This window comes from Rattus norvegicus, chromosome 8, assembly GCF_036323735.1.
Source record: "Rattus norvegicus strain BN/NHsdMcwi chromosome 8, GRCr8, whole genome shotgun sequence".
Taxonomy (NCBI): domain Eukaryota; kingdom Metazoa; phylum Chordata; class Mammalia; order Rodentia; family Muridae; genus Rattus; species Rattus norvegicus.
In genome coordinates, this window is record NC_086026.1 from 59,037,349 (window position 1) to 59,062,820 (window position 25,472).

Consider the following 25,472-nt stretch of genomic DNA (forward strand, 5'->3'; position numbering starts at 1 on the left):
GGCCTGAGCACATACACTAAAAATATTCAAATTATGAAAACCACTGATTCTCCTGTTCTGATACTCTTAACAACTTTACAAAGGAACCATGGAAAATATTCAAGTCAAAAGCACTGATTAAAAAAACAACAACATATTTTCCTTCTTCTAGAAGACAACAATATTTTGGAGTAGCGGTTATTTTTTGTATGTGTGCCAAGAGTCATCAGAGCATGCTTGTAGTCCATAAATATAAATAAAATTATCTTAACTATTACCATAAAGATGTCATGCACATAAGCTGAACGTTATGAAGAATTATGGGTAAGGATTAATAAGTACTGGGATGAAAATAAACCTTCAAAGCTATCAGCAAACAAATGCTAATACAATTAACGGTCTTGCATGATGACACTGAAGAGTCAAGGTTCATCAAGGTTGAGACGCGAATCATTACGTCATTCCTTTATAATTTCCAAATAATATTCCACTGTGTAGCTGCACCATATTCATGAGTTGAGGTGTATTTAGGGTGTTTGTATTTCTGATTATGGTTAGTAATGGTATATTACAGTTACTGTGTAAGTTTTTGCATGAACACATGCTTTAATCTCTTACAGGAGGAAGCTAATAGTGTACATGGTAACTCAGCTTCATGATTTCCAGACAGTTTTCCAAAAAGGCATACCATTTTCTTCCCCGGCAGAAGTGTCTAAAGGTCCTAATGTTTCCATACCATTGGTCAAGCTTATACTTTATTATCGTCGTCGTCGTCGTCGTCGTCGTCGTCATCATCATCATTGAAATCCTAGATGGTGTGAAGTAGTATCTCTCATGGATTTAGTTTACTGTGTCCCGATTGCTAAGGAAACGAAGCATTTTCTGGACTTTGGCCTTTAGCCATTTAGATGTGAGCTTTTCAGGCATGCTTCACTCTATTTCCACTTTGGTTCCTGTTTTAAACCATGAAAGGCGTTCCATTTGGTCAAAAGTTTTATATGAGTGTGGAAATGACCATACACCTCTTCATACCAGCTTGTTACATACTTTTCCATATGAAAAATATACAAACTTTAAAATGTGTGATGCATTGACACACACATGCATGAATATACATGTACATTAATATAGAAATTTATGTGTACAAATCTCTACTTATATATGGTAATGGAATAAAACCCAAGGTCCAAGTGGTCTGTCATCAAGCTAAGTTCTCAGGCCCCTGCATTTTTTTTAAAGTTTCAAATTTAAATTCATAAAATTTAAACTGTCTGTTAAACAAAAGTCATGGGGTGCTACCATCTTGAATTGAATTCCTTCACTAGGTACCCATGAGATGGTACCATCTTGGATTGAACTCCTTCACTAGGTACCAACACACCAAACCAAACCAGCAGGAAGTCACTCATGCTTAGTTCCACATAATCCAAATGAGAAGATAGAGAAGGCAGACTCCGGAACAGACTCGTGTTTCCAGAAAATGGAAGATCCCAGTCTCCGTGACAGAGAATCACAGCAAAATCCCTCTAATAACCTGAAGAAACCATTGTCAACTATTTGCTTTTTCATATGATTCTACATCCCTGTTCCTATTTTACAAAACCCACTCTTCTGTTACGGCCCAAGGAGAACTCGTTTTATTTTGTAGAATGAATATTATTCCAGACTTATAAGTTGAAGATAAAAATTAATTTGATAGACAAATAAATTTGTTCCAATTTGACTTTTGTGATATCAGTAACAAAAACTGTAGGGAAATGACATCAGTTAGGGATTTATTTGAAAACAAATTTATGATGAAACCTATCATAATCTTTTTCAACGGTACTAAGCCTGCTTTTCCTGCACCCTCTTGAGTTTCTTGCCCCAACTTTTTCATACTCTTACAGAGTAACCTAAACACAGTCAAAATGTCTGTGAAACATTCCACATGCACCCGAATTAAACAGAATTGCCTTAGGGATGGTATCACAGAAAGCAATTCAAATAAAATAAAAGTGGCATCACCAAGGGATCTGCGATGGCTCTCAAATAACCCAAGTGGCCCATTCTGAAAGAAGACCGTAACAAGGAGCTTCATGGGTAGTCACACATGTCTAAGCACAGAGATTTTTAGTAAAACATGCATACAACCTTCCGAGTCTACCCTCTGCTACTTAACAAAATCATTCAGAGCAATAAACTTTGACTCTGTGATCACATAAAAAGTTTTCGTTAAAATATATGTATGTAAGTCATAGCACCCTTGCCCATTTCTAAAATTTAAATTGATTAGAAATGTCATGGCCGGGGGTTGGGGATTTGGCTCAGTGGTAGAGCGCTTGCTTAGCAAGCGCAAGGCCCTGGGTTCGGTCCCCAGCTCCGAAAAAAAAAAAAAAAAGAAAGAAATGTCATGGTCTATGCAAATCTAAAAATAATAAAAAAACCACATACAGACAGTATATTAAATATCTGAGATATGTAGTGCACCTGATGGGCTTCCGAGGTCACAGTGCCTAAGAGAACTGGTGTCAGCAAGAACAAGTTAGAACAAGGGATTCCTGTACAGAGGGGAGAAGTAGCTTGCCTATGAAACCTTAAAGGATCCCTGCATTGCCATCAAGAACATTTCTGTTTATTCTCGATGTTTACACCCAGTCGATGAGTCCTAAAACACAATGATGTGAGAACGATGCCATCGTTATTAAGAGAATTTCAAATATATCATTTAAAATCAATTTGGGGAGCAAATTACATCTGCAAGACATTACACAGACCCCATTTTCTACAGATATACTCACACATAATTTACTTAATTTCATACTGTGTCTCCCTTCCCTTCAACGGCGGCCACTTAAGGTCCCTACGTCTTGGTCCCTGTTCCATTCTTCTGGGGTCTCCAACATTGCACACATTGCCAAATTTTCATTCCCTTTGCAGATGTGCAAGGAGAAAATGCTTACAAAAGTACGGCCATCTCAAAAAGAGAAACTGCATCATGGACCCATGAGTCCCTTCGGTCTCCACCCCAGCGTCCTGGGTGCTGGCACACCGGGACTGTACCACATAAAACACGGCAGCCCAAAGGGACTCTTCTTCCACCAAACACTGCACTAATTCTCCAGCTTTCAGCCTTTCCACTTGAATGGAATAAAAACTCTTTTGAGAACAACAATTACAATCCCCCCATTTTTTTCCTCAGGCGTACTATTGGACTTCTTAATGCTCACACAATGCAAATAAAGCGAGCTTCCTTTCACAGAGTGATTAATATGCAGAGACCGCCTGCTTTTTTAGTAGGATGTGAAGCCACCAACAAGCTTTTCTAAACCCAGAGGTTTCTACAATTATTTCCACTGTTTATTTTTAAACAGAAGATTGCACAATAACACCCAGGCACTTTAGCTCTAATTTGCCAATATTTTGTAAACAATGGCAATTTAGAGTTTCAAACCTTTTTTTTTCCTTTGTCGCATTTAAAACTATATTCAACTATTGAGTCTAATATATTAATTTTGCGTAGAACAAGATTGTAAGTTGTTTGCATGGAACAAGATCCAGTTATACCTTTTCTGTTTTGCTTTAAGAAACTGAATTCACTTTTAAATAGCAGATAATCCACTTGGCATGAGCCTTTGGAAAAATATATGATCGGTATGATATATGTTATGTATCTTTGTAAGACTTGTGACTTTTCCAAATTATTACATTCAATATAAAACTACTTTAATAGAAAAATGAAAAAACTATTTCAATAAAGCAACACCATCATGAACATTAAATATGTATACAACAGATAACATACACAAGTAATCATTAAAGATCATTTTTAATCACAAATTTCATGAATGATTTCACCAGAGCTTTTCTCTTTCTTCTTTAACGGTAGGGAATAGGGTTCTAGTGTATTGGCTAGGGTTTCTTTTGCTGTGAAGAAACACCAGGACCCTGAGAGATTCTGTAACCCTCTCTTGTATCCTTGACTCTAAAGCCAGAGCCACTTGGCCAAAACCGCCCAGTTCTGCTGCTTGCTGGAGCTGCAACAAGACCCCTTGTTCAGTTATATCTGCACCAGCCTTCTGACTTCAGTGGTTTCCTTCATTGGTTAAGCTTGGTTGCCTTAGCACTTGCTCTGTGGACCAGACTGGCCCCAAACTCGGATATCCTCCTGCCTCTGCCTTCCAAGTCCTGGGATCAAAGGTGTGCGCCACCATGCCCAGCCCTAAACCTTTCTCTATTTCCTTTTCCCAAGTTAGAAGCTTAACTGGCTGAGGTCTTGCCCTGAGGTCACCACCCCCTTTATTACATTTAGCATCAGGGTTTTCTTTAACTTTTTATCTCCTTGAACACTAGATTTGACTCCATTACACTCCCATTTCCCCGCCAACTGTACATTTTGTGCTGTTCCTGGTTGAGTTTGTTCCTTTTCATTATAGCTCTGCATGTGTGGCCACTAATAACCAAGCAGCCCAGCCAATGCTAGGCTGTCTAGAAACCATAACTCTTCAATTTAGCATCAGGCAGATTTTTGAACGAGGGTGAAAAGCAGCCACATTCTTCACCAAAATATCAGCACAGTCTCTAGGCCAATACTAAAACTCTTCACCCTCAGGGCTGAGGTCTTCCGTATTCCTACAAGAATGGCCCATTAAGTCTCACCTAAAGCATGCAACTGCTTTTCTAATCCAAAATTCCAAAATCCCCATACCTCCAAACAAAAGCATGGTCAGGCCCATCACAGCAATGCCTCAGTCCCTGGTATCAACTTCTGTCTTAGTTGGGGCTTCTATTGCTATGAAGATACAGCAAGAACCAAGGCAACTCGTATAAAGGAAAGAATTTAATTGGGCTGGCTTACAGTTTGGAGGCTTAGTCCACTATCATCCTAGGGGGAAGCATGAAATCATGCAGGCAGACTTGGTGCTGGAGAGTTTTACATCTAGATAAGCAGGCAGCAAGAAGAGAGAGACACTGTGGCCAGGCTTGAGCATTTGAAGCCTTAAAGTCATGCCATCTAGTGACACAATTCCTCCTATAGGCCACACCTCCTAATCCTTGTCGAGTAACACCACTCTTTACAAGCTTATGGGAACTTTTTTTTTTTCACTCAAACCAACTCAGGGAGTATGTGATGGGTGGGTGGGTGGTGGTGAAGGTGGTGTGTGGTGTGTGTGTGTGTGTGTGTGTGTGTGTGTGTGTGTGTGTGTTGTGCACTCATGTCTGTGAGCTCAAGTACATGGGTACCATAGCATGTGGTACTTATGTGGAGGTCAGAGGCCTGTGAGACTCTGGGAGTTCTCCTGTCTCCACCTCCTGTCCCATTTTAGGAGGGAGGAGATTGAAGATGTGAACCACCATGTCTGGCCTTTATTTGGAGTACTAGGAATTAGAATTCGGGTCCTCATGTTTGTTACAGTTCTTTACTTTCTGAACCATCACCCCAGTCCCAGAACCTTAAAATGAGTTCAAACCCATCAGACATAATCATTAGAATATACATCATCATTAGAATATACATCATTAGAATATACATCATTAGAATATACATCATTAGAATATACATCATTAGAATATACATCATTAGAATATACATAAGGAAAGTTTCATTGGTCTCATCAATCCAATCAACCTGATGTTTCCAATGAATGTGTCAAACAAAGAATGACCAATAACTCAAATGTCTTACCTTACACATGAGGGTTTTTTAAATTTATATATAAACATCAAAATGTAAATTTGATTTTTGATCTTTTGTAAAAAACTGTAGATATAGTTTTCATATACAAGAGGAAGATGCTGTAATTTACCACTTCAAAATGAATTTCAGTGAAGCTATTCCAAAACCATATTCAGATCAATATTAATCACTGGCAGTATCAATCTATCATGCCAACAGACCCAAATCTCAGGATGCGCACTCTATCTACCAAAAAGATCTGTATATCCTCAACATAGAGGTTAGCATCAGTTCAAGGGCACCATCAGAACAATGAAGGCACATTTGCTGTATGTGAAGCTATGGCCACTGAGTACTGTCAGCTATGCACCTACACTCTCAGGTGCGTATGCAGCAGCACCAAATTCATCTCTAGACTTGATTTCTTCTCATTTTTATACTTTTCCACCCTAAGTTAAGACATTTACTGTGCTAATTTATTTGTTTTAGTTTACAGAAGATGACAACCCATGAAAGCTAAATTAACAAAGGCATTGCAAGTCTCCTCTGCCAAGCCAGTTAACACTGTACAAATTTAACCTGTTTATCACAATCAAAAAAATTAGTATTTGCAAATGAATGGATAGGGCTGCCAAGATGGTTTGTCAAGTCCACCAAGCCTGACCACCTGAGTTCAGTCCCCCAAACCCACATGACAGAAAGAAAAAACCAATTACCTATCACTGTCCTTGGACCTTCACACACCTATGAATGTGCACACACAGCACAATAAATAAATAGATGTGATATTAACACAGAAGCATGGGTGAGTTGTAGTGGCTGACATATTGGAAATTCACACTTCCCTATGCTAGGTCCACCCACACACACATTATTATGGTTAAATAAAGCAACGGAGGTGTCTGTATGGGCATTCCTCTCAATGCTGTAGAGGGTAGAAAAGACAAATCAGAGCGATGGACTGGTTTGCCTCCCTGTGACTTTAGAAGGACCTACATTAAATATTCTTAGGAAAATCAAATAAGTGATTTATGCAACTTATTTATTTACCTATAAGCCAAATTCCTAAGTCAATTATCATGTGAAATGGTTTCCTCAAAAAATTAATACCCAGAGTCTAGTTTGTCCATAAAGAGGCACAAACAATAAAAAAGACATTCTTTTTGTGAGACTGGAGGAAGAACGATGGCCTTCATGCCCAGTTATCTTAATTAAGTCTGACTAGCAATTTAAATTCTGATTTCAAAGCCAATTTAGTTCAAAATGACCTCCAATCCTAATCTAGGGCAGCTAACCTACTTTCAAGCTATTATCTTCAAAGAACACACACCCAATTCCTCTTTCTTTCTTTTTTTCTTTCTTTCTTCCTTCCTTCCTTCCTTTCTTTCTTTCTTTCTTTCTTTCTTTCTTTCTTTTGTTTTGCTTTATTTAACAGATTTTTTTTAAAAAGAAAATTAGACATTCTGAGTAACTTGAAGCTCAATAGACAAAAGGGAAAAATAATCTGAGAAATGAACGAGTGAGTTTAATTATCTTTTTCCGACACTTTAGGATCGTCACATTTTCATTCCACAGGAACAGGCACTGCAGTGTAATCAAAGGCGCTTTAGAATGTGGTCTAGAGTCTTCACACATCTTATAGCTGCACTCCGAATTCACCTCCAACTCCCAGGTCAGCCGTGTGGACTGCAGAGCTATTCCGGGCATACTAGATCAGGGAATGTCCCTAGTAAGCCTCCTACTACTGCCTAGCAAAGCTGAGAGGAGGCCATTGGTATGCACAGACTGAGTGAATTGCTCTTCTGGTTCACAGCACTGCTGCCAAGCCCATGGCTTTATATCCAAGAACCGTTGACTCTCAGGCCACCCTGGAGTCATTGGAGAGCTTTAAGTTCATAAAAGTTCCTCAAAAGCCTATGGCTGGCTTTCAGACTCTGACCTATCAATCCCTTGAAGTTGCTTTCACAATCCTTTTTGGGGGTAACTTTGATGCACCCCCAAACATATATCTTTTGCTTTAAGAATTCTGCCGGTGTCTTTCTATCTCAACGAATTCACACTAAAGCCTGTGGGATAAACGATTTAAAAGCTTGCTTTGGCTTGAAGTGATTATGAACCTAGGCAGACCTCCAGAAGCTTTTCTTACCACTAACTTCTCAAATGTGCACACCCATGAACCCCCCCACACACACACACATCTAAGTTATAGAAAGAAGAAGCCAATTATCTCTTCTCCTATCATCCTCCATTCTAGTAGAAGTCTGCACTATTATTGACTAGGAAGTTACATCAGAGGGGCTAAGACGCATTGATGGAGGCCATGTGCTGAATTTCAAAGAGGGGGACTAACTGGAATCCTGAAGGAGATACAACCAAAATAGTTCTTCTGCTCAGAGAAAGACAGGTGTCTGACTGTTGGAATTCCTTAAACCAGCTAGACCAAGAGGAAATGTGTGTGTGTGTGTGTGTGTGTGTGTGTGTGTGTGTGTGTGTGTGTGTGAGAGAGAGAGAGAGAGAGAGAGAGAGAGAGAGAGAGAGAATGAGTAGAGAGGACTCATCTAACATCCCAGTGGTCTCTGCACAGCCACCTTCTAGCCCAAGCCACGGGCTTCCTCACATCATCGCAATGCCTGACACCTTATCATAGTGAAGGATTATCAGCATGTGAGGAGGAACAAACTGATACCAGAATCATGGACGACATAATCACACTAACACATAATGACCCTAAGCTCGTGGACAAACTGATGATATAGAAAGCAAACAAGAGTTTCTCAAACCCTCAGAAATACAAACGGTTCTGAATCAAGAAAGACAAGAGGATGCTATTGAAACCAAAAAAGGTAAGTGGAATAGAAAGTTCCAGAAACAACAACAACAAAAGGATCTCAGGAATCATGGGAAACAGAATAAAGACATTTCTGACAAGATAGAGAATATTAAGAAAAATTACATAACTCATCTAACTTCTGAAGAAGAATAGAAACAAACAAAAAACAAACCGAAGTAAATAATAGAAGGCATGGGACTAGAAGGTATAAATTCCCACATTAAAACTGCCCACAGAGAACCCATCTCAACGTGAAGGGAAGACTTACATAAAAGCCCATTATCAAGAAGTTACAAACATAGCAGGCAGAAAGAAGATCTTCCTTCTTCCAGAGAAAAAGTAAACAAGTTATGAAACTTTTTAGCCTGGTGCTTATTTAATATTATTTTATTGGTATTTAATAAATATTGGGATGTATTATATATAGTATTATTAGTATGTGTATTTAGTTGGCAACGAACTTTGCTCACACAGCACTGAAAATAAGAAACAAAGGTGAAGCCACACCGTCAAAATCCACAGGAAACACAACGCCAAATCTAGAAAACAATATACCAGCTAAATCTAAAACTACAGGAAGCCTAGAAAATCAACAGATTGAAGTGTAGTACAGAACCCCCAGAGGCAACAGAAACAAACATGAGTGTCTCAAGAAGAGATGTAGGCTACAGCCCAAGAAGTAGAGGATGATTAGTGACAGGCACATAGAAAAATAACCAAAGGAAACTGAACCCATTACAAATTCGTGGAAAAACATAAAGTTATATGAAAAAGAAAACAAAATCTGTGTAGTTATTCAAGGCTAAACTGTGATAACGTTCATGTTGTCACAATGATATAAACATTGAATATTGGTTTAACCAAAAATAGAAATTCTGTGAGACAGAGGGAACAAGGAGAACAAGGAAACGAGGAACATAACTGCTAAGTCCTGACAGGGAAAAGGTAACAAATAATACTTAAACTGGAAGACTGGTGTCTGAGTAAGGATTTTACTCCTGTGAACAGACACCGTGACGAAGGCAAATCTTACAAGGACAACATTTAATTGGGGCTGGCTTACAGGTTCAGAGATTCAGTCCATTATCGTCAAGGCAAGAGCAGCAGCATCCAGGTAGGCATGGTGCAGGAAGAAAGCTGAGAGGTCTACATCTTGTTCCGAAGGCAAACAAGAGAAGACTGTCTTCTAGGCAGTTAGGATGAGGATCTCAAATCCCACGCCCACAGTGACACACTTCCTCCAACAAGGCCACACCTACTCCAACAAGGCCACACCTACTCCAACAAGGCCACACCTACTCCAACAAAGAAGCCCACACCCTAATAAGTGCCACTCCCTTGGCCAAGCATAATCAAACTACCACAATAAGTATGGAGGTAAGAAATGTACAAAGCAAGTACTTCAGAAGAGTCAAAATAAGGAATGGGAGAGATGAGGAATGCAGAGGGGTTTAGGGCACGGGTATAAACGTGTTTGATTCAAAATCTAATAGAACTATTCAAGTCGCAAAGCAATCTAACCACATCACTTTGCTGAAAATATAAAATTAATTTCAATAAAGAAGAAAAATAACACTAACTAAGCAATTCTGAGTAATGACCGGGTTGATGTTTTCATCTAAAATGTACTTATTATAACTTGGCAGAGAAATCTTGGCTGACCCACTAACCACATTTGTTTTCTATTCCTGTGGTAAATAACATGGCCAAAAATGAAAATCAAGTTGAAGAGGAAAGGGTTTACTTGGCTTTCACATCCTCATCAGAGTCCATCACCAAGGAAAGTTAGGGTGGGAACTCAAGGCAGGGAACTGGACACAGGAGCAGAAGCAGGGGTCATGGTGCATCACTACTTACATAGTTGGCTTGCAGGTTCAGGTTCAGCTCACTTTCTTAGACAACCTGGAACCACCTGCCCAGGGGCAGCACTGCCCAGAGTGGGCTGAGCCCTCCCACATTAAGAAAATTCTCCATAGAATTACCTCCAGGGTAATCGGATGCCAGCAGTTCCTCAACTAAGGTTCCTTTCTTCCTAGATGCCTATAACTTGTATTGAGTTGACAAAACTAACCAGCATGCTCACTCTCTCTTACTGCTACATATTTCAAACCCAGCTGAGAAATGGCTACAGAACAAAGTATCTCTCCAACAATGAACTATGAAATATGTCCTAAACCCATGGGGCTTAGAATACATCTGTATCACAAGCCAGTGATCAGGTGAATAGTTTTAATTGCACAGTCTCTTCCCCCACTCCCTTCCCTCACCCCTGCAGTTTGCAGTTCCTGAAGACATCGGTATTAAGGTCAAGATTTGCTTGGTCTTTTCAACTGGACAGAACAGTGAACTCATACCCACATCCCTGAACGTCTAACACACAGCTAAACACTGAACCCATGTGACTGACACCTGCTCCTTGAAAGGAACCATAACTGTTTCTTCCAACTGGTGCAATATTATGAATACCTACATATTCTTTGCTTTGCTGAACACCTATCATTAATACTATGTTTTGCTATAGGCTCTCCTTTGGCATTTTGTGGAATAGGAGACTTTTCCTGTTCTGTCCAAGTACTTTTTATTTTGCATCTGTAGTCTTCTCTTCCTACTTTTTCTACACACACACACACACACACACACACACACACACACACACACACACACACACTTTGTTTTTTAGGCTATCACATCTTTTTACCAGCAGTGCACACATCCCTAACAGTCAACTTCCCTCAATTCAAATTCAAATCTCAGAGCCATTATAAATGAACTAGTAGCTAGGAAATTAATTAAGAATAGATGGACTCTCTGAATAAAGATTTAAAAGCTTCCCTGTGGGTCAAGTGCATACAATTTAATTCCTGGACTTTGGGATATCTATTTTGGCAAATCATTCTTCATCTTCCAAAGGAGTAAGGTTGCCAGACAAATGCCTGCTAGACTAATGAAGTGTCACCAATATGGTCTTCAGCAGGAACCATTATTTAAACAGCTAAGTTTTATGGATATGTCACCAAGACAAGTGGACAGATCAGATACTAAGTCTATTCAAATAGAAGCAAACATCCGTACACCAATATGGTTGTGTGCATTTTGTGTGATGTATGTGTATGTATGCCTGTGTTGCACATGTGTATGCACAGATACAGGCACATAAAGAGGCTGGAAGAGGATAGTAGATGTGCTACTTGATTGCTCTCCAACCTGATCCTTGAGACAGGGTCTCTTACTGAACCTGGTGAGTACAATTTTCTGTCTAAGCTGGGACCAAGGAAGCCCCAACCATCTTCCTTACTCTTTGTCCTCAGCACCCTCAGCACTGGGGCCACAGGTACATGCAGCCATGGCCAGCTTTCACATGAGTGGTGAGGACCTGGGCTCTAGTTCTCCTGTTCAGACAGAAAGCACTTCCCCTACTGAGCCATCTCTCCAACCTTTATTTTTTTTAAATTATGCTTTTCTCAAAGTCAAGTAGACTTTGTATTTGAAGGAAGTAAAACAAGTTAAGACAACCGCCTATGGCATATCTGCCTCAACCACAACTCATGGTGATCCTAAGTTCTCGGGAAATGAAAACCGAATGAGGAAAAAAAATGAGATTTTAATTATAATCAATATCTAAACCCAACACTAATTGCATATTCCTTCAATGGGAACTTTAGCAAAAAGAAAGGAAGACGAAAAAAATGAGCAAGCTCACTATGCAGCAGACAGTTATATGAATTACCTCATTTCCTCCTCACAATATCCCTATTAGGTAAGCATTATTATGGCTGCCTCATGGATAAATAAACTAAGTGTCAGAAGGATTAACTAATGCTCAGGGTCATGGAGGGGAGAAGAAACACAGTCTTAAGTGACGGTTTTGAAACTAAAGACCCCTGGTACCCACCCAAAATAAAGAGCCTACACTGGATGACGACAGATCTTGAAGACTGCCAGATTGTCACCTAAATATAATTCTGACAGAGTAACGTCAGCTTAACTTGCACTTGACAGCTTCTCTTCTAAGCAAAGCAAACACTCGAAAGTGAATGTGCTTTTTTATTAAATCAGAATGAGTAGCCAATCATAACCCTTGCCACTACTTTGGCCATCTCGTGTAAACAAACAGACAAACCAAAAGAATCAAGAAGATATCTAATCAGTGGAAGGGATTCTGCTAAGACTAGGCACACTGGTGTAGGTTGTAATCCCAGCACTGCAGAGTCTGAGGCAGGAGGATCTTGAGCTTGAGGCCAGCTTAGACCTTATAGTTAGACCCTGTCCCAGAACAATGAATGAATGAGTGAATAAAAGAGGAAATATAAAACTTGCTATGTGCAGCCAAAAGGGAGTTTTTAAGTGGTTAAGAGCACTATAGGACTTGGGTTTGCATGGTAGTTCCCAAACGACAGTTCCAAATGCCAACATCTCCAGTCCCATGGGATCCTACACTTTCCTCTGACCTCAGCAGGCACCAGGCATACTCATGGTACATAATAAAATAATAAAAAATAATACTGGTTATGACTGTCAAAGGTGCCCATACAAGAAGACAGGGCAACCATATCTAAAAACTATTCTCTTGTATCATTCTATCATTCTCAACAACAGAAGCTGTGGGAATCCCTGACTTTGATAATTTTCGAAATTATGGATCTGTCCCTTTGTCCCTTGCAAAAGGGGTTGTTTACTAACATTTTCCTCTCTAGCTCTTTCCTCTTGGTGCATAGTCAATTAGGGGACGATGATCCCAATATGACATCTTTGCTCCCTGCATCACCAACTATAAAAGCACGACACCCCACTCCCACCCCCATTACCTTTCCTAACACACGCCTTGGTATCTTGCCTTGATCTTTGATTCATAAGGTCTTGAAATTCTCTACTCAACTGAAATGGCTTTAATGTCACTGGGCTCCTCTCCAACAACTCATAACTTTCTCCTTGGGTCTCACCTTCCTCACACTCTCAGTCACCTGAGAACCACTGCCCTCCTCTTCATGGAGCTATCTGTTCTACAGCTGTTCGCAAAGTTCTGCATTCTCATTACAGAAAACTCAAGCTCTGTGAAACGTAAGCTCCCCTCTTCCTGTCTTGATGGGAGCACATAATTAAGAAATTTTTGTTGTTTTACAAAGTCAGGATTACATCTCTGTATAATATTCATCCCTACTACCCCCTCGTTGTGAGAGTCATCTACTACTTTCTGAACTGTAGACAGGACAGCATTCTGGATGCCAAACACTACATCAATATCTTAGGCTATGACAAAGACTCTACAAATATTGGTTGTGATCCATCATGTTCCACTGAAATCATAAAAGTAAGACTTCTACCACCTCAGTCTCTATCATCTCCTTAGCTGGGCTTCATACAGATACCTCTCAAATGTGCATGTTCAGACGTGTCCCTGCCACCTTCCTCCATCCTTCTTTTAAGCCTCCTCTCAACTATTGAGAAGAGTTCTCCAACCACTCCTAGTTCCCAGCAATCTTCATCTGGCTAGTCATGTATTAAATTCTCCAAATTTTTTCTCTGGATGCTTTCTTTTTGCTCCCAAATAGACAAGCTTTCTGAGGTCAGGTTGCCATGGAGATTTCCCCCCTTTCCCCATGACCCCTTTTTCCTCCTATCTCATTCCCCCCTCTACCCTCCTTCCTCCCTTCTTGTTCTCTACTCCCTCCCCTGCAGATGACCAGCTGAGTACTTGTTTGGTGAGTAGTCTTGCTCTCATTTCTTTCCCTCCCTCAAGGCCCACTAAGTCCCTACCCTGGACCTTCTAACTCTGTGCTCTCCACTGCAGATGGCTTCATTCTCTTGCCTGTCCTTCACCTTTCCTTCTATGACAGTAGCTGTCAAAGTGTGTGGACCTAAGTTACAAAATGTTTTCCATCACAACCAGGTTACACACACACACACACACACACACACACACACACACACACACACCAGAAACAAATGTTCCTATAAAATACTCTTTTCTAATCTAATCTACTCTGCTGTTACATTCCATTCTTCCTTCCTCTCTCTTTCTTACTTCTTTATTCGTATACAATAAAAAGCCAACATCACTACCCACAGCTTAGAAAATAATAAATTAAGATACTAGGATACACAGAAGTTCCCTAAAACCCAATGTCCAAATTCCACATTTTATGAACAGTACTATAATAAGTTGTAGTACTTATTAAAAGTAGACCTTAAAAATACCAGTCCTTCTGGGCATTATGTCTGTAATCCCAACAATTCAGAAGTTCACATTTAAGGGCAGTCTGCATTATAAAGTGAGATCCAGGCTAGCCTGGGATACAAAATGAGACCCCAAACACCAAAACTAGAAACTACACTGATGCAATGCAGAAACCCCGTCCACCTCAGGTGTCTTCCATCTCGGATCTGATGGACCCCAGCATGGCTTCCCCATCTCCAGCATCTCGCCCATGCCCACCTCCTCTCTCCAAAGTCATTAAAATGATCACTTTTCAAAATGAGCTGCTTTATAGGATACACCGCACTGGTTTTCTTCCACCAAGCAGCCCTTCTTATACAAACAAAAATGATTTTTATAAAGCCATTCAACTATATTTCTCCCAATAAAAAGTAGAGTTGTAGGGTATTTTCATGTATAATGGGGTTTCACACATATGTTCTTATTTTTGTCTCCTCAAATGAGGACATTAGTGTTCAAAGGAGATAAATAATGTCTGTAAATTCAATTAGGCAGAACAGTGCCAAATTTTAAACCCTAATCTTTTGACTCTAAACCCAAGTTTTCCTTCTCTGTACTTGAGTCTTCCTATTAGATAAAGCCAAAAAATGTCCTTAGACTGGATGGTCAATCTCACATGGAATCGCACAGCACACACAGCACAGCACACACAGCACACACAGCACAGCACACACAGCACAGCACACACAGCACAGCACACACAGCACAGCACACACAGCACAGCACACACAGCACAGCACACACAGCACACACAGCACAGCACAGCACACACAGCACAGCACACACAGCACAGCACACACAGCACAGCACAGCACAGCACACACAGCACAGCACACACAGCACACACAGCACAGCACACACAGCACAGCACACACAGCACAGCACACACAGCACAGCACAGCACAGCACAGCACACACAGCACACACAGCACAGCACACACAGCACAGCACACACAGCACAGCACAGCACAGCACAGCACACACAGCACACACAGCACAGCACAGCACAGCACAGCACACACAGCACACACAGCACAGCACAGCACAGCACAGCACAGCACAGCACAGGTTTCCTTTCCTATACCTGATTATCCTCTCAAACATGATTTTTGCTTTTGTTTTGACTCTTACATCTCAGGTAGTGCATATCTCCCTACTCTAGCATTTAAAACTTTAATCTCTCTCTCTCTCTCTCTCTCTCTCTCTCTCTCTCTCTCTCTCTCACACACACACACACACACACACACACACACACACACACCCCTTAAATCACTCCTCATTACAATTCTCTCTCCAGTCCCATCTTCTTCCTTGAAGTAACATGTCTTCTTCTTCGCCCTATTGGTCCATGGTCCCTAGAGACCTGAATCATATCTTCCACACCTTCTGTAGATATTAAAAGGAATCAAGGAGGTGTCTGCCTATCTAAGTGGTTGTGGCCTGGCTCCTTCACTTAGGGACTTACCGCATAGCATCTTTCATAACTACGAGAACTAAGTTAGTACTTGCATTGTAACCACCTGGGAGCATCTATAGAGCCAAAAATAGTAGTTTCAATTTTGCTTTATTTTCTCCTTCTTCCTCTCACTCAGGGCCATGCCCAAAGCAGTCACAGTAAATTGTCTCTAAACAAACATTTTAGATAAAATCTCTTGGCTCAAGATGAACTGAACTGTTCAAAGGCACCCATTGATTATTGACTGTTTGTTTAAGCTTACTCAAAGCCAGTAGGCATCAGTGTGGTAGACAAGGACACAGGCTCAGAAGATCAACAACTCTACGGAACGTCAGTATGTCTAGCAGATGCGCAAACTCCAGAGCTCTCTAAATGTCCCCTCACTGTGACTCCTCACTCTGGCGAGGCGTGGTCTGTGCAGGGCCACAGCAGGCAAGTGTGTTACTATAGTTTCCAAGGCTCTGTCTTTTCAAATTATCATTCAGAAGAGGAGTAAATGTAGTCAACTGATAGAAACCACGGACCAGCCGCACCTCGATAAATAATTTTCTCGGTGTTCTCTTTCTTTCTTCTACTCTCTAGTCATACCCTGCCTCTGTTCCCAAATCCAGCTGTGGATATTTTGCTCCAGTGATTTGTTCTCTTTGAATCACCTCTTCTTCACGAAGGCAAACTCATCTCCTAAGACAGACTCAAGGGAGCCCCCACGAAGAATTGATTGCTTCCTTCATTGCGGTCCCCCAAAGAGCCACAGGATCATATCTCTGTGTGTAGAACAGAAAGCTCTAGAAACAGAGGCACGTCCCTCTTTATAGACGGAAACCAGGCACAATCTCCGAAGTTGTTTGACCTCAAGATGTTAGGAATTTTTATTGGCTACAGGAATTTGCCTCTGCCTGTTGCTTTTCTTTGTTTGTCCAGTGAAGCAGGCCGTAAGCCATGTCTTAAAATGAGAATGCCATCTGTCTCTTCTATTTAACAGTTGTTTAAATGCTACCGTCCTTTCTCTAACCATCCAATAGGTAGATTTTTCTCTTCACAAACTCCCATAGTGTCCTGTCTCCTTCCTCAGGTTCTTTTGCAAAATTAGCCTAACAGCTGCATTCCTCTTGCACTGTTAGCCTAGGCCCTGCACATAAACCTTGGCACGTTTAGCTGTCCACTGTGCTTGCCCTTAGCAAATGTTTGCCAAATAAATGATGAGAAGATGAATTATAATGGGCCTATGAACCACATACTGATCATTAAGATGTAATAGTTGGTATTGTGTGCCATGTTATCTGCTTTTAGCTACCTACAACAAATTCTGCAGCCTCCTACCCAAGTCACCTTTACTTGGCAGAGCCACTTCCTGCCCAGCCAGAAGGGTATTTAAGTCTGATTCATTTGAATAAGAATACCAATTACTCTATTTTACTCGAGTTGGTAATTTACAAAAATACCTGCAGTGGGAAATCATAGAATACCTTAGATCCCACTTCAAGATCCTTGGGAAACTAAAGGTCAAGTAGCTTCTTTACAAAAATAACTTGGTTCTGATACATGATTCTAAGGTTGAAAGCAATGGAACTTTGTGTAAGGTCCATGTTCAACAAGCTGGAACCATTCACCTACATTCCAGAGCAGCTAACTTCAAACAGAAAGGAAGAAAATTCAAACGGACCTAAACACAGTTGCTAAAAGCAAGACCAGAGTTTTCCAGAGCCCTGAAAGCACATGAGTGCCTTCCTTGACCCTGAGAGATGGGGACCTGGTAATGTCTTATCGTGGTCATGGGTTTTCTAAATCCTTGCAAAATCAAGGAGATTGTGAATTTTCTTGTGGAGGGTCAGAACTGTATGATGTCCATGGCCCATGGAACCTGGATCCATCCTTGTACTGGTGGCTTTTCACCTTATGATCAAATCACTTTTTCCTCTACAGCATTCCAACACAACAATGTCAGGACACTCAGCAACCATGGCTCCAAGTCTGGTTCTGACACTAACACAGCCATAGTCTCCTGATGCTCTTGTTAACATCTCCAGAAAAGACAGAACCATGTCTAAATAATTTTTTTCCTAGCTCCAGATACATCTATTTCCTCATGTAAATACTCATAGCTCATACCCATTGAATTCTTGTGGTCTCCAAAATAGTCAGGACCCCAACATGCAGGCTTACTAACATTTACTATTTCACAGAGGAAGAAATAGAAACCTGGAGCACAACCCATTCCAAGGTCAGACAGTTAGGAAGAGATATGGCTCAAGCTTCTACCTAGCTTAGGGACCTCCCCTCATCTCCAAGCCTGAGTACTCAATAGCAGGCTTCCCTGACAGCAGAAATTACCTCATCGAACACCAGTGTGGCTCACCACAGAGATGATGGTTAAGGTTTGGCACTTGGTAAACATATCCGATCCTCTGTTTAAGAGAATATGTAACAGGATCTCAAACAGTGTGAAATTGCCAGGAAAGCTGTGAAATGATGAGGTAATCAGAAACCAATGGAGAGGAGGGCAAAGTAAGGCTTTGTCTATGTTAACCCAGGAATTATACAAGACAGAAAAGGTGAGAGCTTAGATGCTGTGGTGTTTTCAGCTCCCCCATCAAAAACTGAGTATGTGATGGGATGTAGGTTAGACAGGAGGCACTGAAGTCCGCCAGCCACATGATCTTTGCAATCAAGAAGGCATTACAAATATCAAGACGGAAGGAATGCTTAACAGGTCCATGAAAATCTTCCATGCCCCATATATGAGATAGAACTACGGTCTCTTCTAGATCCCTGATTGCTTAGAAGCTAAATTATTACTACAGGGAGGGCGAAGTGTGTCAACCTAACCTAATCAGTTAACTCAGTGGCTGCCTGTAGGCATGGCCTAAGAACGTATTGAAACTGCTTGAAAGGCCTCCATTTGGCACCCAGACCAAAAGGCACTGTTCCTACTGAGCATGTGCGGCTGAAAGACAGTGTTTCACCAGCAGGAAACCAAAGGGCACAATGGTGGTGCTACCAGCGTCAGATCATGTACATGCCTCTCTACATCAGTTCCAGGAGTTAATAACACAAAGGGCTGGAGATGACAAGACCATGACCTTCAGATTGGCTTCCGTATTCCAGGGTCCTACAGGAGCAAGCATATCGACTCGTGTTATCAAAAACATTCTTGCTAAAATCTTTTCTAATACTAAAATCTCCAGGCCTCATAAAAGCCAATCATTAGGATTCAGAAGGGTCCTTGTGAAACTCTGCCCTTCCTAGGAGGATACCTTTTACAATATTGCTGAGACTTGGGGAGTATATTAAAAAGAACACACAGTTCCCTACTGAATTTTACTCAGAATTCTTCCTTTGTAGCAAAAGGCATCTGAGCCTTGGTCTTTTGACTCACATCTGAAATGAGCTTTATTGATGATTCATGTTTCCAATTTTGTTTAATTCATAATGGAGTTTTTTAGGATTAGAAAAAAAATGCTGCTCATAACTTGCTGCCTGCCATTTCTTTTAAAATTCCAGACATTCCTCACGCTATAAGATGTGTTAGATCACCAAGTTCCATCATGGAGTTTGCATTTAAATATTTATCCTGACACCATAATGCACTGTTTATACGTTCTACAGCTTCAACAGGACAGCCGAGCCTCTTGCGCGAGCCTCTGTCTTCTCCCAAGCTAACTGTTTCAGCCGATAGATGGGAACAGGTGCAGCCCCTGCTCTCCCTCCCTGCCAATTCGTCCTGGTCTCTAGCATCACAGACCAAAGATTCTCAGGGAGAGTTCAAATGTCCTTCAGCAACAGGTAGTCAACCACTCGTTTCCCACAAAGTTGAGAAAGACGGTAAAATATCTGGAAGTCTGCCAGCAGCACCGAAGCCACTTGCAATCTGGAGAAAGGCCACAGTTCTTTAATCCTGATGATGTAAATAATGGCATGTGGGGGTGGGGGGGTCATCAAACTAATACAGCACAGCTTTCATCGTCTGAAAGAAAATTAAGTGACTGCACCAGAAATCCCAGAGTCCATATCTCAAGCAATGTGAGGTTTACAAATGCTGTCTATACGTTAAGAAACTGAGTTCTGGCGTGAAGAAAAACATCTGTCACGGTAAAGATTAGAGTCTGTCTGACAAAATAGTGCCATTTATTTTGAAAGGCAATTAAGACATTGTTCCCAGTGACAGGAAAATTTAGAGATTATTTACATTGAGTTATAGATTACCTATCAGAAGAATTCAATTAATGATAAGTATACTCCAAAGGGAATCCCTTCAAAAGCTCTTAGAGGCTGGGGCTCCCTGCAGCTAATGTCTCCCTCACTGGAGGCTATAACTATATCTTCTATGAATAACACACCAATGCCTTAATTTTTCTTGTATTGTTGGGGTGTTTTATTTGGGGAGTAGGTTTTTTTTTATATTTGCTTTGATTTTTTTTGTATGTATTTATTTTTGTCATATGTGTGGAGGTCAGAGGACAACTTGCAGGAGTCAGTCCTTCCTTCTATCGTGTGAGTTCTGGGGACCTATGGCCTGATGACAAGTGCTACACGTACTAGGTCCTCTTGCTGGTTGAGGGCCTATCTATTTTAATTTTTGATCAAATTTAGAGAACTAGTTACCCGTTAAAGGAACAAATCCTTAGTTTGATCAATCGACAAGGGTAGACCTGGAAAACCCTGCTTCACTAAGACACAACTTTCTGCTAGTCTCCTGATACTGTTAAAACAAATGGGATCTAGCGGGGGAGGTACCTAGAGAGAGGGCACCAAGTTTAATCTCTTGGTGGAAGCAGAAAGGTGGGGATGTTGTCAGTGTGGGATAAGAGAAAACTTTGGTAGATCTTCAGGACTTTTGTTGTGACAACAGCAAAAACCTAATCTGGCTTGGTAGCTCATGGATATACTACCAACAGTTGGGAAGCTGAAGCAAGAGGATTCTAAAGAGGTTCAAGGCCAACCCCATCTAGATAGTGAGTTCTAAGCCACTAAGGCTCTATAAAGAGATACTGTCCCCAAATAGCCAAACAACATAACACCCACTAACCTAAATTAATAGAGGGCCATAGACCCACAGTTCTGGATTATTATCTCCATTTGACTTTAGTAGTGTTACATTTTAAATGAATTCTGGGTTAATCTCAATTTTTTTTTTAGCATGCTAAACTTTATGGACAGCAACACGGTTTTGAAAAGGGTTGTGAGTGGTGAATTTCCATATTAAGTAAGGCTTTATTGAAGTCCTTTACCTTTTGTCCGAATTTTACATTTCCCATTGTAAATGAAAACCAACGTTAAAAAAAAAAAAGAATAGAGGTCTGTGTTATTATCTCGAAATACACTTTTCACGAAAAGCATCTTCAATCGCATAGCAAGGGAGATTGGGTAATTAGGTATATTTTATGCGTGTTACCTTTTGTACAAAAGTTGCTCTTTGTTGTAAGTCTGGTGTTAATCTTGTTAGAAAAACATTGCTGCCTTTTCCTTAACTTTGGCAGGTTCGACTAGCAAAGGACTAAAATTGTCAACTAAGCACGTGGTTTAAGCGTTTCAGACCGTTCGAGCACATAATTCAGCCAGCCAGCATGCAACAAATGCTGCTTCCACGGGCTCAAATTTACTACGCAATTATGTAACCTGTCTTTTTATTTCTAAGGAGCAGAAGACACCTACAATATCTGATTCATTTGATATGCGCTAGGATATTCATTAACCAATGCTAGAGATAGCGTTCCTTATATGTTAAATTTTCATATTCACCAATAACAGGGTTTGAACTATACCATTGTCTGTGGATACAGCATTTGCAGCTAAGGGTGGGGGATATTCATATATATCCCTCTTTTATATTCTTCCTAACCCTTTGGTTTGAATTCTCTAGATTTTTTAAGCTGGTGAAAACAATACTTTAATTGAAAATTCTCTGTGTAAAACCACTTTCTTTTGTTAAATAGGCTGGTATGTGCTTCTTTCTCCTCGTCCTCACCGACTGGGCTTAGGGGCAGACACAAATTCTTTCGTTCCAGGGAACACTGGTCAGGATGCCAGTCTTGCTTGAGCGTCCGGTATCACGCCACTGTAGGATTCCCTCCCTCAGCTTCTATCAGGATAGAAACACTGAAGGAGGGTTACACCCATCTCCATCATGGAGAAGACCACAAGAAGATCCTAAAAAGACGCATCATGGAAGATTAGGTCTCCATTGTCACGCTGTTATCCAGAAGGAAGGTCTCAATAAGCACACCCTAAGAGGAGGACACCCACAGCACCACGGAGAAGGGCACGCCTCTGCCAGTCCTGGGCTTGGCGGTGGCGAGGACCCATTCCGCACGCCCTGTAAAGACACGCCCTACCACACCCCGCCACGCCCCTCCACCCTAGCGTCTAGTCCTTGGCCAGAGGGTCAGCGCAGGCGCGTCTGCTCTCTGGGACACAGCTTGGGGGCTGCTATATTCTGCACTCGCAGGCGAAGCGCTCCGGCGCAACTGTGCGCCATGGACAGGGAGCCTGAATGCTCCAAGCCGCCGTGAAAGAGGCACGAGTGGGCGAGAATGAGGTAGCTGGACCAAGAGATGTCCCAGGGCCCATCCTTCTCCATTTTATGTCCTCGAAAACTGCCGTGCAGCTAGGGGCAGTATCAGGGCGGGGTCTCTCCCAGCGGGTGGCGAGCGAGACCGTTAAGCTAGAACACCCGGAGACCATCCTGGCAGCTCGGGCGCCACCCGCGCCGCAATAAAAGCCTCTCGCGGCTTCCCGCCCAGCCAGACTCGCTCTGATTGGTCCCTGACCAGAGTTGGCTGGAGGCGGTGGCCCAGCTCTGCTCTCCTGCTGCCCACGGAGGGGGGCGCGCTGGGTGCTCCCGGGGCCGCTCTGTGCGCTCCACACCCAAGGCTTAGAGATTCTGGACTAGTACAGCCACACTGGGCAGAAACGACAGCCATGCGCGGTCTCCTCTGCCTGGCCTGCTTTCAGCTGGTGCTTGGCAGCACACGCCCCCCCGCCCCAGCTGTCGGCCCATCCCACCCAGCTCTCGGCGGTCCCAGCGCCTTTTGCTTGCCCCTCTCCCAGTCCACAGGGACGCCAAAGCACAAATCCTTGGGTGGGGTAGGGGCAGCAGCTGGAAGGGAGGGTGGGCACACAGAAGAATTTTCCAGGGAAAGCCAAGATGAAAATAGCCAAAATGCAATGCGCCCCCTTCCCGGATGCTTAGTATCTCTGGGCGGTGGCACAGCCCCCGCCACCCGCGACAGCGTCGCTACGGTCTTTCTCCAGAGCGCCCCATTGTTCACACTTTGCCAGGATTAGGAATATCACCCAGAGAAAGGAGAATAGGGAGAGGTGTTTTGGGCAACTGGCTACCTGCCATTCTTCGCTGGCACCGTGCAACCCTGGGCTCTCGGTGCGTGTAAAGGCACACGCGCGCGCGCCCGCGCGCGCGCACACACACACACACACACACACACACACACACACACACACACGCACACACACACGCACAACCAGGCAGCCCCGATCACGCCCTCCTCGCCCTCCGCCCCTCTGCACTTCCTCCTGTCAAAACGCGGCGCTGGACCCTCCCATCCCTCCGTGCTCCCGGCCGATGGCAGGCTTTGCAACTACCCAGCAATTTGGCAAATGAAAAACTAACGTCATTTGCACGGGGGTGCAGGAACGGCCACGGGGCCCTGCGGTGCTGCCCGTGGTTGCCCCATTTTGCAAACCGTTATTCGGGGCGGGGAAGAGGGGGGAGTGAGCGGAGGCTGCAAGCCTCACTTTATCACAGCCCGGGACATAACGGTGGGGGGAAAGCTGCCCCAGCCTTATTGTTCACTCTTCTCTAAGCTTGACAAACCCCTCTAGGTGGAAGATGAGCCTGGGGGCGACACCACCCGAGCAGCGCATCCCCGCCACCCGCCTTCGGGGAAGGGGAAAGCAGCGCTGCCCATAGCCGCAGCATCCTGATCCCATACCCCTGTCCCACCTCCACGGGCACACAAGTGGGAAGGGCGTGCGCGGTCGCCACCGAGCGGGGAGACAGCCGCGTCCAGCGCCGTCCCGGAGGGCACGGGTTTGGCTGGCCAAGCAAGGACGATGCGATGCGCTCCCTTCTCAGCTCAGTGAAAATGCTGTCTTTGCCTTACACACAAAACCACCCAAAAGAACCGTGCTTCTCGGGGAAAGGGAGGAAGGACAGGGGCAAGCGGACAATTAACAAACCCGATGTAGAATTTTAAAAATAAAATAAAATAAAAATGTACCTGCAGTTCCCAGGAAAAACAAAGTCCAGATGAGATCCTTAGTTCGCAGCATTGTAAACTGCCGGCTGGGAGGGATGTTCTGGCCGCGGTAAATTCAGTGCCTTCCCTTGCAAGCGACTGTGGACGGCGGCGGAGCAATGGACCGAGGAGCAGACAATTGCCAGGCTGGGTATGATTATTTTTGCAGAATTGTTTCTTGCCAGCCACTGCCGAGCTGCGTTCACGCGCTGAGCGGAGAATGAGTGACAGCCCCAGCCTCAGCACACTCGCAACTCGGAGATCCCTGCGCTGGCCCGGGTTGGCTTTGATGGAACTGGGGATGCGAGCGACGGGCGGGGGGCGGAGGTGAGAACCTCACTGTGTCCTTCCACCACGCCGACCACAAATAGTTCCTAACATCCAGGAGGTAAGAGACAGGGGAGGCAGATGCGGCCGCCTGCAAAACACGGCCTGGAGTCACCAAGGGAGCCGGGCTCTTTCACACAGAACCTTCCAGGCAGAAGCTGGGATTTCTTCTTTTCACCCTTTTCCTTCACTCAAGCCTTTGGAGATCCTTCTGCCCTCCAGCGTTCCTTAATCGGGAATTTGAACGTTTAAATAATTAGGAAAAAAAAAGAAAGAATTTTTAGATTCAGCTCGCTTTTCAAAGTTGTAGAGCCCCCCACACCCACCCCATGTAGTTACTAAAGTCCTTGCAATAGGAAGCAAATGGCTTCCTCCTTTTCTCCTTCTCCTTCTTCTCCTTTTCTTCCTCCTCCTCCTCCTCTTCTCCTCCTTTCCCTCATCCTCTTCTTCCTCTTCTTCCTCTTCTTCCTCTTCCTCCTCCTCCTCACCCTCTTCCTCCTCTTCCTCCTCTTCCTCCTAAGTGAAGGAAATTGGAAATTTGGAGAGAAATGAGGGTTGTGGAGGTTTGCTTTGTTGTTTGTTTTCTCTTACCTATGAAGTTTACCTTCCCACAGAGGGAGCAACTCACAGCAGCACAACTCAGATCTCAGAAGTGGGGGGGGGTGCGGGGGGGCAGTTAGAAGAAAATGCAGAGACATTTAGAAGTAGTATTCAGAAATTACCAGAAACTGCTTGCAAGTATTGGAATCCTCTCT

General features: G+C 42.9%; 1 protein-coding gene across 25 annotated transcripts in view; it reads right to left on the minus strand.

Annotated features, from left to right (window-relative positions):
• The window catches only part of Ncam1 (neural cell adhesion molecule 1), a 300,044-nt gene extending 275,261 nt beyond the window's left edge, over positions 1-24,783 (minus strand). For 20 of the 25 annotated variants that reach the window (XM_017595463.3, XM_017595461.3, XM_063264901.1 and 17 more), the window contains exon 1: positions 24,373-24,783. In XM_017595463.3, coding sequence (XP_017450952.1) covers positions 24,373-24,424 — 52 coding nt within the window. In that variant the 5' untranslated portion in view covers positions 24,425-24,783. 25 annotated transcript variants of the gene reach the window in all.
• Positions 24,784-25,472: the final 689 nt, after the last annotated feature.